The sequence below is a fragment of the Sapajus apella genome, unplaced genomic scaffold, assembly GCF_009761245.1.
Source record: "Sapajus apella isolate SASKATOON/1434 unplaced genomic scaffold, GSC_monkey_1.0 scaffold38, whole genome shotgun sequence".
NCBI lineage: Eukaryota > Metazoa > Chordata > Mammalia > Primates > Cebidae > Sapajus > Sapajus apella.
In genome coordinates, this window is record NW_022436978.1 from 8,350,331 (window position 1) to 8,368,481 (window position 18,151).

At 37.9% G+C, this 18,151-nt stretch overlaps 1 protein-coding gene across 3 annotated transcripts in view; it reads left to right on the forward strand.

Moving 5' to 3' along the window:
* Window positions 1-18,151, forward strand: part of ATP13A4 (ATPase 13A4) — a 175,571-nt gene that overhangs the window by 77,411 nt on the left and 80,009 nt on the right. For all 3 annotated transcript variants that reach the window (XM_032298227.1, XM_032298228.1, XM_032298229.1), the window contains 5 exons: window positions 3,948-4,094; window positions 9,684-9,754; window positions 9,843-9,923; window positions 11,199-11,268; window positions 13,046-13,180. In XM_032298227.1, the coding sequence (XP_032154118.1) occupies window positions 3,948-4,094; window positions 9,684-9,754; window positions 9,843-9,923; window positions 11,199-11,268; window positions 13,046-13,180 (504 nt within the window). The remainder of the gene's footprint in view (window positions 1-3,947; window positions 4,095-9,683; window positions 9,755-9,842; window positions 9,924-11,198; window positions 11,269-13,045; window positions 13,181-18,151) is intronic.

Below are 18,151 nucleotides of genomic sequence, written 5' to 3' on the forward strand. Positions count from 1 at the left end.
TTGATTAAATCTGGGTCCCTCCTATGACATGTGGGGATTATGGGAACTAAATTCAAGATGAGATTTGGGGGGGACACAACCAAACCATATCACAAGATAATTTGCTTCATTCAAATCTAAAATTTCATCTGGCATTTCTAGGGTCAGAAAGTACAAAGCCATAGAAAATAGAAAAGGCTCAGGTTTCTTCCTCTGTTTTCAGTCCAGGTCAAACACTGGTTCTTTGTATTATATTCAACTTCCGAAATGCACTCTTGAATTCTTGTAAAACCTACTTTTTTAGAGTTCATGGACTGATCTGGTTAATATTTCCTATAAAGAGGAGGTAAAGTCTTCTCAATGAGACCTGAAATGTAAAAAGTCCAGATATGCCAGGCAAGCACTTTGGATTATTTGCATTATAAACCAATTAGTTAAAATGGTAGCTCCTCTGGTACATTTAAGCATTTTACAAATAATTACCTGCTTTGAAGAGAGCTGGGAAACACACTAAAGTAGAAGCAGCCATTTTCAGGTAAAGATGCTGCTTTTCCACAAAAGAAAAATTGAGAGACTTTTAGTTTCCTCAGAGGGAGAATAAGTTTGTACTTACAGAAAGATCTCAGAAACAACATGCTATGAAAAGTGAGGCATAGAACCATACCATTTCTTGCCTCCCTGCTGTAGGCCAAACCTTAGACCAGACACGTTATGTATTATTTCATTTAATCCTGCAAAAATCCATGAAATGTGATATTATCCCCATTTTCTAAATAAAGAAAATTAGCTTCAGACAGTTGTAAGGCAGTTTAGAGCTGGCATTTGAGTTCAGGCCTCAACCTGTGCCCTTTTCATATTGGAAAACCCCAAAACAAAAACAGAGGAGTCCGTGATTTTGCCTGAAGTGATCACTTCACATTGGTGTACTTTTCTTCCATTTCTTTGCTTTTTTCCCTTAAAAATGGGGTGATTTGAGAGTCCTCAATAGGGTAGTATACAAGAGAGAAGTCAGTGTCACTCCCCTACTCTAAGCAAAAGGGTCATCTGGCTGCCCTATCATTTTAATCTATAGAATTCTACTTTGTATCATACAGAATTCTGAGTTATTGGGCTTAGGAGTGAATGGGGATGACAGAAAGTGAGCTTAAAAGCAAATATGTCCAAGCACCTTTGATTTAGTAATGTTATGAGCTATAAGAAGATGTGGGTGTATAGATGAATGTCAGTTTTTAGTGCACATCTAGACGAAGGCACACAGTTGGTGCACTGGATTGATATGGCCTTTGAGAATGGACACTTTGCTTTTCCCTTTTTAGGCACTACAGTCTGGAAGTCTGTTTGTTGCCACACAGGGCTAGAGAGTGACAGCTTGATTTTGGGAATTAGATTCTATGCTGCCAGGAAAGCAGAGATTGTGAGAAACTGGATACTGTTTGTTACTTGGTACAGAATTCGAGGTGATTTTTACATGCAAGCCATAGACACCATGAGGCAACTTGCTGAAAAAAAGAGGAAGGAACCAAGATTTGGAATAGAAAGATCTGGACTCAGGTCTCAGTTTTATTCCTATTACCACTTCAGACTGGCTTGAGCAATTCTTAGCCTTGCTGATGGTCAGTTTTCTCATCTGCAAAACAGAAATAATTATAATACCAACGTTGGAAAATTGTAAGCCTAAGATAAGATAACATAACAATTTATTTACAGACTGCTAAGTAGTCATATGAAAAGTAGTTGTTAATATTATTTTAATTCACTGGAGATGGTTAATAGCAGCTGTCTTCCTAATTGTCCTCACTTGGTGGCCAGAGGTCTCTGGTCCTGATGGCTCTTTTATAATTTGTGTTCTTATTTACCAACAAATTATACACTTTTTAACCAAATTTTTCATTGAAACTGTGTTCTTTGGAAGTCTCAGTTCAGGCTGGACATAAAAATGGCAGTCCAATCAAATTATATTTTTTAGCAAAATGTAGAATAAAGTGGAAGGTAAGAGGGGAATCTAAATGAGGCAAGCAAGAGTGTGGTGGGGGCTGTTAAGTTCCTGCTCTAATAGTTATCAATTATGTCTTTGTTTCCATGCCAATTAAATAGGAGAATAATTAACTGTAACGATTCCACTGCATTTTTGATGTTAAATGAAATAATACATATGTGGCATTATGTGCTTAGAACATAGTAAGTACGAAATAAATATTAATTATTATAATTAGAAATGGAAAGTTATCATTTAAAAAACCCTTTGAGGAAGTCAGAAGCAAGGCTATGTAATGCTGAACTATGTCCAGGTTTGTTCAAGAGAGTTGGTTGCCAACTCCATATCTAGACATGTCTACCAGTTCAGTGGCTTAGGCATTGAAAATGTAGCTATCTTCCACCATTCTTAGGCTCATCATTCTTAACTCCATACAATTTGATTTGAATTAATTTAGTCATCTTTTTTTTTTTTAATCCATAGGGTAGCAGCCAATTTCACTGGCTTTTAAAATCAATTAATTAATGAATGTTCCAATTTATATTAAGGTTATTTCCCCCTTTTGTAGGCGTCTTTCTCCTCTCCTCTCCTCTCACTCACCCTGTCTCTCTCTCTCTCTCCCTCTCTCACACACACACACACACATACACACATGCATGTACGCACACACACAGAATCTGTGCCAAGCCTGGCTGAAGCACAGACATGCGTCATATGCATTTCCTACCCACAATCCAAGAGAAGTGGTAAGGTGCATAGGCAAAGAGTAAAATGTGGTAGGAATCTCGAGTACCCTGACGATTTAGAAGTGATCACCCAGAGGAATTAGGGAGGTTCTCAGGACATGGACTCTGAGCTGGACTCTGAAGGATGGTAGAATCCAGCCATGTAAAGACTTAAGGAGAAGAGAGAAGAATGTGTACTACAGGCTAAGGAAGGAGAAGGAGCAAAGGCATAGAGATTGGCTTCTCTTGAGGAGGACCAATATAACAGATTAGCTACAATGATTGTATCTTCCCATTTGTGCCTTTTGCAGAGTCAACTAAGCCACTCTTCGTAGCAAAAATGGGTGTGGTGGTGGAGACAATTCCCAGCTCTGACCTACATTTCCCAAGCATCAAATTGTTCCGGGGTTTAACTTCTTTTACTCTACCTCTTAAATCCTGAGGTTTATTAGTCATCTGCGCGGGTTTTATGCTTAGTGTTTACTCATTCAGATAATAGCCACTGTCATTATCAAATCAGCCTCTAAGGGACCATTGTGGTATCTGTTTCTCCATCCTGTGCTTCTCCCTCTAATTTTACTCTGTGATGAAGTAATCAGTAAACTGCAAAGGGAAGTAATTTTAATTCGGGTCATGCAGTAAGGTACCTTCTTCAACCCCACCTGTGCTAACATCTTGGCAATTACCTCGGGCAGGTTTAGTCCATGGATTCAGTCTTTTTCATCCACTCTTCAGAGCAGGTCTCAGTGCTCCACATGCACGAGGAGATAAGGAACAATAAAACCTAGTCCCTACATTCCAGGTAGTCTAGAAGAACTAGGAGAATACAGGCAAAAAGTGAGGGACAGTTAATATTTTTTGGAGTTAACAAAGTGACAGTTTTTCTTCCCCCTGGTGGAAGGGTGTTAATGAGGCTGTTCTGGAAAAGACTGAATTTTAGTTAAGCCTCAAAGGATGGGGATGATCATCAGGCCATGGGCTAAAAGGTGATGCTGTGAACTAGTCTTACCGGGGGATGTGCCTCCTGGCTCTCAAGCTTTGTTATGTGTCAGTGCCTCATATTCATATCAGGTTCCTCAATCAATGATGACAGGTCTTTTTCCCTCACGGTTCTATGTCCATCATCTTTCAGAGACAAACCATTCTGCCAAGAATGTTCAGTAACTCCAAACGCTTACAGAATTATATTAAAATGATGTTTTTCAGGATGAATTTTAGCCTGATGACCTCTCTTAACTTCATGGGGGTTTTGATGTCTATTTCCTCAGGATGAATTTCAAATTTACTCTTGGAAAAAGGTAATGTGGATCTACCTGTCAGCATTAAACAGCGCATTTGGTCTCACTCCTGACCACCCTCTCATTACAGATGAGGAGTGTATCATAAATAGAGCTATAAGAAAGCCAGACCTAAAGGTAAGTACACTTATGGCTACTGCTGATGCCTGAGAGATTTAATCTTTTTTCCCCTCAAGTATAAAGGTAAATGTAGCTCCTCCATGGTGCCAATCCTCATTTGATAGTGTATATTTCAAACTTGAACTTCGGAGCCAGATAGAGCTGAGTTCAAATCACAGCTTCATCCTTCTAAATAGTGAAACCATTGATCTTAACTCTGCTGAGCCTGTTTTCTCATCTACAAAAATGATAATGTCTACTTTTAGTATTATTTGATAAAATTCAATAAATTTACAAATACAAAAATTAATGTAGTTCCAGGTATACAGTAGATGCTCAATACATACTTGCTCTATTTCCTTTTGCTTTTTTTAGAGTAGGAACTCACTATGTTGCCCAGGCTGGAGTACAGTGGCTATTCACAGGCACATGATTATGATACACTGCAGCCTCAAACTCCTGGGTTCAAGTGATCCTCCTGCCTCATCCTCCCTAGTAGCTGGGATTACAGGCATGTACCACCCAGCCCAGCTCTTACATATTAGCTCTTAATAGTATCATGCCCTATCTTACAATCTGTGTAATAGGGTTAATTTTATAGTAAAGATAATCACCCAGGAATATCCCAGGAGGTTTGCTTATGTCTGCAAAAATGACCTTATTTGAATTCTTGTCATTCAAATGTATTTAGGTTGCTCCCTCTTCACCCTATTAAATTAGTTCTGCTTGGATTATGACTAGCTAACACTCATATTGAAAACATTTTATAAGAATATTTTCTCTTACATTTATGTGAGTGTAGTCAGCCGTTTAAATTAGTTTTATGAGCTCAAGGTCAGTTATTTAAAATAATATAAGTAAATGATGAGCAATTTTCCTATCGTCATTGTTGATTGTTATCACCCAGTTGTCTTCTTTTTTTTTTTCTGGAAAGTTTCACTCTTATTGCCCAGGCTGGGGAACTGTCTCTGCTCATTGCAACCTTCACTTCCCAGGTTCAAGCAATTCTTCTGCCTCAGCTCCCCAAGTATCTGGGATTACAGGCAGCTGACACCATGCCTGGCTAATTTTTTTGTTTTTAGTGGAGATGGGGTTTCACCATGTTGGCCAGGCTGATCTCAAACTCCTGACCTCAGGTGATCCTCCAGCCTTGGCCTCCCAAAGTGCTGGGATTACAGGCATGAGCCACTGCACACCACCCACCCAGTTGTCTTAACTGCCCAAATAAGCAAAAACAAAGGAGGTCAAGTACCTCCACATAATAGTTTGCCTAATCTGTTAGGTGTCCATTCACCTGGAGAAGTAAGCTTCCCAGATCAGCCTGCGTTCTCAGAGTTTTATTGCCCTGAAATTCTAGTGTCTTTAGTAGCATCAAATAAATAAGTGGACAGATAAATGAAGAAATGGCCAAGTCAACACACAGAATTGCAGGAGGGGTAGGGGTCTTGAAATGGAAAGGAGTGATATCCAGTTGTAGTATCTTCATTTACCAGCTATGGCATAGGCAGTTTGGTTAGTTACCGCCTCTCTGGTCTTGAGTCTCATATTTACAAAATAAAAGTAATAACTTTTCTTTGCCTTTCTCAAGGCTGCTATGCACATACAATGAGAAGATGGATATTAAGGTGACTGCAATGAGCTATGCTAGTAATATGGGACAAAACTTTCATTAAAGTCAGAGGAGTGGTCATGGGCTCAGCCTTGATGACAATAACAAGATTACCAAGATGATAACCATTTAGGGCCATTTAAAGGAGGGGTCCCCAACCTCTGGGCCACCAATTGGTACCCTGTCCATGGCCTGTTAGGAACCAGGCCACACAGCAGGAGGTAAGCTTTGGACAAGCTGGAGCTAATTACCGCCTGAGTTCTGCCTCCTGTCAGGTCAGCAGCAGCATTAGATTCTCATAGGAGTGAAATCCCTAATGTTGTGAACTGTGCATGTGAGGAATCTAGGTTAGAGCTCTCCTTATGAGAATCTAACTAATGCCTGATGGTCTGAAACCATCACTCCATCCCCAACATTCGTGGAAAAATTGTCTTCCACAAAACTGGTCTCTGGTGCCAAAAAGGTTGGAGATCGCTGGTTTAAAGGAAGTCTGAAGACTACAGCAAAGAACCATGTCAGGTTTGGGAACATAGGCTAAGAGGAGATGCTAAGGACCATCTTATAGAATTGCATGCAGAGCTAACACCCAGTGCTTAACCTGTTGAACAGGATGCTCTTATAACATGTTCTAACAAGAAATTACAAGCAGAAAGCCCAGGGAGAGGAAATCTTCCTGATTCATGGGCAGAAAGATGAAATTCACCCCACAGCAGATATTCAGTTCCTAATTGCTGTTTCCTGGTCTGAATTTCCAGGAAATGGGCAAATAAACCTCATCTCTTGCAAATATTGTGCTTAACATCCTCTTACCAGTTTCCAGAGACTCTGAGAGTGATGGGGAAAGAAGAAAAACTCCTGGCAGAGATATTTTCTCCTGGGGGAATCTCAAATATGCTTAAAAGGTCCAGGACGAAGCCATTCTTCTCACTCTGTGAGAAGAATGGCTTAAGAAATTGTCAGAAGATAATGGAATTTTCTATTTTTTGGCCTGAGGTAAAACTTATCAGTAACCTCTTTATTTCTCATTATTGCTGCTTTCATCTACAGATGTTTCATGTCTATTATGTTTTATACATTTTTCAACCTTAGTCTGTGGTTTCTGCCTCTTGATAATAGATTCTCTAACTGAGCAGGGGCCTCACATTGGAACCACAATATGTGCTTTAAAATTTTTCTAACACAGATTTTTGTATTTCTATAACTAATAAATAGGCAATCATCACTTTCTAAAGCTTGAATCCTGAAGTCAAGGGATTTTCAAATTTTCTTTTGGGACTAGCTTGAATATGATATCCTTCAAGAGACTGAATTTTGGAGCCAGATGGGCTGGAGTTCAAATTCCTGGCAAGTTACTCAATCAAAATGAACTTCAGGTACAAAGTGAAGAGGAAAATAATATCCGCCCTATCACAGGATGATGGATGAAACATAATGTGTGAAAAGTCCTAACATGCTCAATAAATAGTAGCTGTGATTACAATCCTGCTCTGTTTGCAAAACTGCAGAGAATACTGAAGAGAAAAGTAAATTGTGAAGCAAGATGCTTGAGATTCCAACATGTGTCATAATGGCTAACACACCCTAGAGCCTGTCACTTAAAAATATTTCCTTTGCGTTCTCATTGTTCAACACCCGCCTATGAGTGAGAACATGTGGTGTTTGATCTTCTGCTCTTGTGTCAGTTTGCTGAGAATGATGGTTTCCAGGTTCATCCATGTCCTTACAAAGGACACGAACTCATTGTTTTTGATGGCTGCATAATATTCCATGGTGTATATGTGCCACATTTTCCCTGTCCAGTCTATCATCGATGGGCATTTGGGTGGGTTCCAGGTCTTTGCTATTGTAAACAGTGCTGCAATGAACATTCGTGTGCACGTGTCCTTATAGTAGAACGATTTATAATCCTTTGGATATATACCCAGTAATGGGATTGCTGGGTCAAATGGAATTTCTATTTCTAGGTCCTTGAGGAATCGCCAAGGGGAGCACTACACACTGGGGTCTGTTGGGGGGAAATAGGGGAGGGACAGTGGGGGGTGGGTAGTTGGGGAGAGATAGCACAGGGAGAAATGCCAAATATGGGTGATGGGGAGGAAGGCAGCAAATCATGCTGCCACGTGTGTACCTATGCAACAATCTTGCATGTCCTTCACATGTACCCCAAAACCTAAAATGCAGTAAAATAAATTTAAAAAAATATTTCCTTTGCAAATTGTGAAATCTGCAAATTAGAGAGAGATTTTATGTCATTCCCATGGCCAATTTCACTCTCAATTGGAAATAAGATATAGTTTTAAAAGCATTATGTTTCAATCAACCTTACTGAGATAAATCCATTCTGTAAAATAAAAGACAGCATTTTACACCCTACTTGGTAACTTTGAATGTCTGTCTGTCTGTGTGTGTGTGTGTGTGCACATCAGTACATGTACATACACCTATTGCTTAGGGTTAGCATTCATTTTTAGTAGCCTAGATCTTGGAGCTTAGGGATTTAAACTGCGTTTAACTGATAGATAATAACTTGTTACTGACATTTTGTTAATTATTTTTGAGTTGTTTTACAGATCCTTTCTTCCTCTCTTCCTCCTATCTAACTGTAACTTTGGATCATCAACCAACTTTCCCCATCCCATTATCCCCATCCCATTCCTTCCTTTGTATTTAAGTGATTTATTCTAGTAGTATGTTTCGATTCCTTGCTTTTTATTTTTAGTATCAGTGTCTCTTCTATAGGTTACTCTGCAAATCTATTGTCTGTGAGATAACATCCCAAAACCTCATTCTAGCATTTGAGGCTGCTCATACTGAAGCAGCTACGTTGTCTGGGGTAAATACCCCGGGTTCATCGTCTTGTGCCAAGAAAATTTAGAACACGGACACACATGAGGAGTTTAGGAACAGAGGTTTAATGGGCAAAAGAGAAAGAAAGAAAAAAAGAAAAAGGAAAGCAGCTCTCTCTCTAATGAGAGAGAGGACTTCTGTTAGGAAAGACCTGCCATCGGGGATGTGCCAAATTATATAGTCCAGCTTGAGGAAGAGATGTCTGATTTACCTAGGGCTCACAGGTTGGTTCCATCAGGTATGACATTTACATAGCACGTGGGGATGCTGGCTGCCTCACCCTTATCTTATTATGCAAATGAACTTTCCCTTTGGCTGCTGCCATCCTGTCTATTCCTTACTGTAGATGTGGCTAGCAGAGAAGGGAAGCTGGAGTCACCCTTTTGAACATGATTTTGAGCATCTATGTCTGAAGCTCAATTTTAGAGGCTGCTCTTTGTTAGAAAGGAAAATGATTAGGGGCTGCTTTTCATTAAAAGGAAAACCTTACTGAGGACCTCTTTACCCTCATTATCTGCCTAAGTAATTTCTTCTTAACTCCTCTATCAATACTTTGGTTTCGTTTTATCTTTCTAGCTTCATTCTTCATTCTACAAATGGGCATGCTCACTTGCCTTCTTCCCCCAAACTAACTTGAGAACAATCTCTTTAAAATAGTTTCTTTTTTTTCTCATTTGAGTAAAAGTCTCTCAATCCTTCAACACTGTAGCTCATACATTATGTCCTTCCTGATGCCTTCCATCATCTTAATCTCTCTTTATGTCTACAGCGTTTCAAGATGGTATTTTTTATTTTATTACATTTTTATTTTTTTTTTGACATGTACATATTGGACTGTATGTCTTTTTTCTTGGAATTTTCTTCCTTCTTAGTTTATAAAGTAGTAGAATGCAGAGACTAAGTTTTATTCATGTATTTTTTTTTTTCTGTATAGTAGGTCCATGATACATGTTGATTGAATGATGACTTCTAATAAAGAATGCCATTTGTATGATAGAAAAGCAAAAGATAATTTAGAAAAGGATAAAATCTTAAATAAGTATGTTAGAGTTTTATCTTTGCTTTTTAAACAAATGCTTCTTTAGCCACTGAGTTGCTATTTATTCTCCGATCCTCAAACTAGAGGCTTTCTTAGTACTTTTCTTTTGCAGGTGAGATGCATAAAAGTGCAGAAAATAAGATATGTTTGGAACTACTTAGAAGGACAGTTCCAGAAAATTGGGTAAGTTGTTTTAGCAAGTACAAAGAAGAAAAATATTATCTCAAAAGTATTATTGCTAAATGTGTTCTTTTCATTATTATTGTTTTAGCTCTTTGGAAGACTGGCTCAGTTCTGCCAAGATACATCAAAAATTTGGATCAGGCTTAACAAGAGAAGAACAAGATATTAGGTACCATGCATATTATTGCCTATAGTAGCTCAAAAGGATTATTATCAGTTAGCCAAATACATCAGTAAATAGTTATGTTAATGGATTAATATCAGAAAATATTGTAATGTCACCGGGCTGGAGTGCAGTGGCGCTATCTGGGCTCACTGCAACCTCTGCCTTCTGGGTTCAAGCTTCAAGCAATTCTCTTGCCTCAACCTCCTGAGTAACTGGGATTACAGGCATGTGCCACCATGCCCAGCTTTTTTTTGTCCCAGTATTTTTAGTAGAGACGGGGTTTCACCATGTTGGCCAGGATGATCTTGATCTCCTGACCTCGTGATCTGCCCACCTTGGCCTCCCAAAGTGCTGGAATTACAGGCATGAGCTACTGCACCCAGCCGAGAAGGACTCTTTAAAGGCCTTGCTGTTCTGTTTCTATGATTCACATGCTTCCTCCTTCCCCATTTCTAGTACTTTGAAGAGCTGTAGACCCTAGCAGAATCAGTATCACCTGAAAGCTTGTTAGAACTGCAGGATCTCAGACCACTTTTCATCTCATTGAATCTGAATCTTCATTTTAGCAATATCACCAAGTGAGCTATATAAGTTTGAGAAGCACCGCTGTCATGTATTTGACCAAGCGATTTAATATGAGCATCGAGGTAGAAGACGCAGAAAAAGCAGTTAATGTTTTCAACAGTAACATAACTCATAAAATGCCTGTCCTCTGCATAATCAGGGAAACACATTTCTGGGTTTTAGAGACACTGAATTAAAAAGCTGAATAATTATATGTGTAGAACTATTTTTGACATCACAGAACCTTTTCACTCACATTAAAATACATTCTGAAACTTCCCAGAACTTCTAAATAGGGGTAGGAAAGCAGGAACAGCATTTCTTTATAAATGAAGGTATTTTCTCTTAACTACCCTGCCGTATAGTAATAAAACTGGAATTGAGGAGAGACAGAGTTGGGAATATGCCAACTTTGAAACTACTTGAATAAGACAATATGTAATATTAAATACCCAAATTACTATTTAGAAAAATATTTAGAACTTGGGAAGAGTATAGTTCTAGAAGCAATATGGTCATGTTTATTGTTTTTGCACCTGGGAACCCTTCCCTCCCATTATTTTGAGAAGGATGGGAATGGTATGTAACAAGGGAGGCTTATGTTGGTCCCACAAGTGAGAAAGTGACCATGGAATAGACCTTTTTCTGAATAGATGAGGAGTGAGTTTAATTTTTATTATTTGTGACTGATTGATCTGTGATTTGTTTCTACAGGAGGTTAATATGTGGGCCTAATACGATCGATGTTGAAGTCACACCAATTTGGAAACTGCTCATCAAGGAGGTAATTTCTCTAGTATTTTCTCTTGGTGTTGGATAGAAAATAATGAAGTTTGGCTCTAGCGAAACAGAAGTACTGCTTGTTAATAAGTAGTTGTAATATAGAAGGTACTTTGAAAGTATGTCAAGTATATTTTCTTTATATCTCTTGCTTATTCTTTTTCTTCCAGTGGCTATTTTGCACATTGCCTTATGTAATATAGGGTGTGAAACTCATTGTACTTATTTACCATTTAATGACTGCATGAATGCAATTTTTTTTTTTTCTTTTTTAATACTATGCTGCTTAGCTTGTTTTAACTTGGTGAAACTCAAATATATTTTTTTAAGCCAAACCTTTTGTTAGGTAGTAGATGCAATTTCCTTGGTGCCAAAAATTGTAGGAAGAAAAAAATTTATTTATTCAGCCTTATTAGTACTGTTGATCTCAAGGTATAAGATGAAATTTTTCTCTTGGACTCTGTCACTGGGCTCCTCATTTTTTCATTATAGTGATTCTTATCAAACCATAGCCCTCTAGCTGTACTCTGGTTTCCCTGTGCTCTATCTCCACTCCTCCTTGCCTTAAAAAAAGCTTACTAAACTTAAGGTACTTTTAAAATATTTCCAGCAAGCAGTCAAGCATGAAAGAAAGCAAAACAAACCAATAGGGAACGTTTCTGTGTTCTGCCTCTCTAACCAGCAGAAAGGATTACCGTTCCTGTATTAGACAGAGAGAAACCAACTAGAGGGAATTTAAGTTAAGGCACAACATGTTTTTGACCAAAGCAGAATTGCAGCTGCTGAGGTTAACAGCCACACCCTCCCACAGTGTTCTAGATGCTCGATTATAGCTTACTGCTTTCAGCACAGCCCTCTACTTATGAGAACATGCAGTCTTCAACTCACCCATTAATCTAAGGTTCTTTAAAGGCTTCAAATATGGCAGGTGTTGTATCATAGAGAACAAGAGATTAAAAAGTATTTTAACTTTGTAGACCTGAACTAATACTTCACCTTTCTGAAGGCCAGTAAGTGTAAGCAGGAGATGACAACATCTACTTTAAAAATAACTATTTTGATGGTCAACATGTCAATACATGAGACACTACTTTGTAAATTATAAAGTGCGACAATGATTAAAAGTAAGTGCTCTGGGGGACCAGGTGTGGTGGCTCATGCCTGTAATCCCAGCACTTTGGGAGCCTGAGGCGGGCAGACCACAAAGTCAAGAGATTGAGACCATCCTGGCCAAAATGGTGAAACCCTGTCTCTACTAAGTGTACAAAAATTAGCTGGGCATGGTAGCATGTGCCTGTAGTTCCAGCTACTCGGAAGGCTGAGGCAAGAGAATGGCTTGAACCTGGGAGGCAAAGTTTGCAGTGAGCCAACATCATGCCACTGCAGTCCAGCCTGGTGACAGATCGAGACTCCATCTCAAAAAAAAAAAAAGTGCGTGCTCTGGTGTCATATTGACTGGGTTTAAGTCTTGGGTCTGTGGCAATCATAGTCACATGACTTTGGACATGTTTCTCAAGATCTAAGGTTGAGTTTCTTTATCATTACAATGGAGATAAGTAACAACTTCTGGTTAATAAGTTAACTGTGGGAATTAAATGAGAAAATTCAAGTACAGTTGCTTAGAACAGTGTCTGGCACATGTCAATAGCTGAATAAATATAATAAGAATATTGTGTGGGATGATGTATGTCATGAAGATGATTATGAAAACAAGTAAATAAAGAGCTAAGTGTGAAGCCTAAAAATCTCTCTTGTCTTCCTGTTTTTATGTCTGTTAACAGGTTTTAAATCCATTTTATATATTTCAACTATTCAGTGTCTGTCTGTGGTTTAGTGAAGACTATAAGGAATATGCTTTTGCCATCATAATCATGTCCATCATTTCCATAGCTTTGACAGTATATGATCTCAGACAGGTGAGTTTTTCTATTAATTCTATGGTCTCAGCAAGGGAGGGATAGTGACTTTATTAAAAATTTGTGAGAAAGGAGAATCAGGAAATAGTCACTTTTTACTCCATAGTAATTGAGACCAAGTTTGTAAGTAACTAGTACAGTAACCAGTGTTCAACAATTTAGTCCTTTCCCTTTCCTCCCGTTCCAATCCTTAACCTTTCAAGTTGTTTTTCTTCTCTCTTTAGTTTACTCCAGACTAATTAGCCAGAACAACATGCAAAGGTTTATGAATTGTGAATATGTGAAAAAATGTATGTAGAGAATTCTGATGGGACTTGAAGGTGGTGGAAGAGAGATGGAAAGCGGAGGTGTTTGTTTAATGTGAACTCCTGTGCCATTTACGTTGGTGCTCATTCGTCAAGGCCCCAATTCAACTCCTGGATTCTTTATGCCTACACCAGGTTTCTAGATACTGTTGGAAAAAAATTACATAGGACAGATTGGTTGGTTGCACTATAAATCCTTGAATGCCAACCTCATCTAGACAGACCTTCTGTCCATCTCTATTCAAGGTGCTCTACCATTCTCTGAAATTAAGGTTTCAAACCATCTCTGTTTTTTGGTGTCTGAGATGCACATCTTCTCATATTCCACTTTTCCTTTAATTCAGCAGATATAACTTATTTCACGAAGAAGATAGAAGCCATAAGACAGGAAATTGCCCAACTACTCCCCACTTTCCAAGTGCCAAATGACTTATTTCTGCAGCCTCCTCCTGCCCTGACCTCCCATTCCAGTGGAGGAAGTGTCCTCTGCCTGTGCCTGAGAGACCATCCTTTCCCACCTTCTTGGGGTGCTTATGTAGTCCATGAATGACTCCTGTCTTCCCTCTCAAGAGACTTCCCATCAGCATTTAACATTTTTAAGTTTCCCCAACTTAAAAACAAAACTCAAACAAACAGAATGATTTCTTCTCTTGACCATGCTTCTGGATCCAGCTACTATATCACTCTTTCTCCGTTTACATTAACACTTCTAGAGTCTTTGTGTCTGTCACCCTTACTTACTCATCTTCCTCTTACTTTTCACTCATGCCGACATGCCTTCCTCCCTCGTGACTCCATTCGAATATATCTTATTAAGGTTGCCACTATGATCCCAAAGCCCAAAGATCACTTTAAAATTTAAAAAGTCTTTTTAAAAATTAGCTGCTTTCTTTCCTTAATAGAAGGGGCAATATGTGGCTATGATAAAAATAAAACCCAAACAGAACAAAAGAGTGTGAATAAAAATTAAGGATCCCTCTTCTTGGGAAAGCTTCCCAGTGTTCAGATCCTCTTTCAAGATGCATCCATTAGGACCATAGTTTCTGTATACTTTTAGCAATATTAAATGCATATGCATTAATTTGACAGAATGAATAAATACCATGTACACTGTTCTGCACTTGAATTTTTACCTATTCTATTCTAAATATCTTTCTGCATCTGCAACAAATACATTTTCTCTAGATGTACCATAATTTTTAACCAGTCCAATGTTGATACATATTTGATTATTGCTAGTCTTTTGCTACTAAAACAATGCTGCAAGAGCATCCTTGCACATATATCATTTCATACATCTACATATAGGTATACATATGCACACATATTACATATGTCTATAACAAGTACATATGCTTATAAATATCTGTATTGATATAGAGATAGAAAATTTCTGCATTTGAAATTAATTAGTCATAAGCTAGGTACGCTATTTTAATGCAGGTTGTCAAAATGCCTCTTAAAAAAGTAATAATGGCCAGGTGTGGTGGCTCACACCTGTAATCCCAGGACTCTGGGAGGCCGAAGTGAAAGGATAGCTTGGACCTAGGAGTTCGAGACTAGTCCAAGCAACGTAGTGAAACCACATCTCTCTACATATAAAAAAGCAATACCAATTTACATTCCTTGCAACAGTATATAAGTGTTTTTCTTATCTTTGCCAATATGAATGAAAATAGAATTCAATAACTTTAATTGCATGTTTTCCATTATGAGCTGAGCATTTCTTCACACTTTAAGCCATTTGTATTTCTTTTACTGTGAGCTCTTTGTGTCCTTTATTAATTTTTATTGGGCTCTTGGTGTTTTGCTTGCTAATGTTGTGGTCCCCCTGCAGTGGATATACATATATTTTTCCCAGTACAGATTTCGCCAAACCTCTTAGTTGGATTTGACAGTTAACTGCTCTATTCTTTCTGAAGTGCTGTTTTCCTTGGCATCAGTGACAACACACTCTCCATCCTCTCCAGTTGCTCTTTTCCATTCTTTTTTGATAGCTTATCCTCCTCTATCTGGCTTTTAAAAAAATGAGTGTTTCAAAGTCAAAACGACATGAAAATGCATGTAATGTAAAGGCTCCATTTTTCTCTCCCACTCCACTTGACCCACTGCTTTCATTAGTATCTTGTGTAATCTTCCAAAAAAGTTTTTAGGAAAACGAAGCGAATACAAGTATACAAATTTCCTTTTTTTCTTATGTAAGTGGTCGCATAGTTACATTATTTTCTAACTGTGTAAAAAATTACTATTGATATGTCTTGAGGATCTTTTCATGTAAGTACATAAAGGATTCTTCTTCATTTTTATAGCAGTACATGCCATGACTTCTAAAGGCATATGCTAATTCAAATTTGTATATATATCTCAAATCCAGATATCTCTTTTCAGTTCCAGACTCATAGTGTCAAAAACCTGATGTCCCCACTTTAATATCAAAAATTATCATAAATTCAGCACTTTCAACATAAAACTCAAGAACTCTTCTCCTCAAATCTGCAGTTAGGTTTATCTGATTTGGTAACAGATGCTATTGACCATTCTGTGGCACAAGCCAGAAATCTAGTTGCCTAGCTTGAAGCTTTCTTTCTTCGTCCCCTTCAATTACACAGAAGGTCCTTTGATTTTTCCCTCCTAAATATCCCTTGCATCATTCACTTTTTCCACCCTACCGCTATCATGGTTCACGTTAGCATCATTTTCTACCTTGCAGTCACCTCCCATCTGGCCTCCATACATCATTCTTGCAGAACATGATTATTTACATGCTTTTATCACTAAAATGCTTCAAAATATTTCTATTTCTCTTACAATCAACTTCTAAATCTCTTGACAGACTTTAAAGCTTTACCTTGAGGTTCTCAAACATTTTAGTTTCTAGAACTCTTTAAACTCTTAGAAATCACTGAGGACCTCTAAGAGATTTTTATCTTGTAGGTTATACCTATTGATATTTAGTAAATTAAGAATTAAAACTCAGAATCATAAAATATTTATTAATTAAAAATAATAGTAACATAACATTTATATATAAATATATAAAGACAACTATTTTCTGAAATAAAAATAATTTAACGAGAATGGCATTATTTTACATTTTTACAAATCTCTTTTATATCTGGTTTAATAGAAGACAATTTAATTTAATTTTTTTTTTTTTTGGCTTATAAGCAACAAAATTTATTTCTTAAAGTTATGGAGGCTGGAAAGTTCAAGGTCAAGACACCAGCAGATTCGGTGTCTGGAGAGGGCTCTCTTCTTGGTTCAGGGATGGCACCTTCTTATTGCATCCTCATATAGTGACAGAGACAAGGAGTCCCTCTTGGCCTCTTTTATGAGGGCACTAAAATTATTCATGACCTAATCATCTTCCCAAGGCCCATCCCCCTAATATCCTCAACTCAGGAGTTAGGATTTCGACATATGAATTTTGGCTCACATTCAGACCACAGCAGTGTTTTTAAAAAATTGTATGTCTTATAAATTTGTTTAAGTTCTTTGTAGATTCTGGTTATTAGCCCTTTGTCATATGGGTAGATTGCAAAAATTTTTTCCCATTCTGTTGGTTTCTGGTTTACTCTAATGATAGTTTCTTTTGCTGTGCAGAGAAGCTCTTGAGTTTAATTAGATCCCATTCTCAGCAAGCTAACACAAGAACAAAAAACCAAACACCGCATGTCCTCACTCATAAGTGGGGTGTTGAACAGTGAGAACACATGGACACAGGGAGGGAAACATCACACACTGGCGCCTGTCGGCGGGTAGGGGGATTACGGGAGGGTTAGCAGGAGGTGGTGGGATTGGGGAGGGATAACATTAGGAGAAATACCTAATGTAGATGACAGGGGATGGATGCAGGAAACCACCTTGGCATACGTATACCTGTGTAACAAACCTGCACTTTCTGCACATGTACCTTACAACTTAAAGTATAATAATAAAACAAGAAAAAAATTATATATCAATTGATTTTAATACTTTGATAATTGTATTTCTTTGTTATTTCTGACAATTGGATTTTCATAACTGCTTCTGCATTTAGTCTATTGTGATATTAAATACCACTCAGCCTCTGGGCATCTCCACTGTACACTTGTATGAGAAGAAGTTTCTAAAAGGCAGTTAACATCTTAGTGCTATTATGAAAAAAGTATACTTTCTCAGCCCCTGTGGGACATTCCTGAAAACCTCCAGGAATCCTCAGGCCACTCTCTAAGGACTGCTGTTCCACCTGTATGTGTAACTGCTGCTTTTACTTGTTTTTCCTGCCTTAATTCCATCTCCCTTGCTTTCTGCCCTCCAGATGCACTAGCCTTTTTGTTTCCTGAAACATACTCTTTTTTTCTAACCTCAGAACATTTCGACATGTCACCTGGAATTGTCCATTTTTTTAAATCTCTATGATTTGCCCCTACCCCTTGATTAAATCACTCTTACTCAGATCTTAGGTTCAATGTCTCTTCTTCAGGGGAGATTTCTCCTGATTGATTCCCTTTGCTATATATGATCCAAAAGTACTTTACTTTTTCTTCTTATTTCTGATTGTCATTATATATTTACATATGCAATTATTTGATTAAACCTATTTTTCTCAGCAGGTTTAAACTTCTTGGTATCTTAATATATCTTAACCATATCTCTTTTGTTCATTTTATTTAAATTTTGTTTA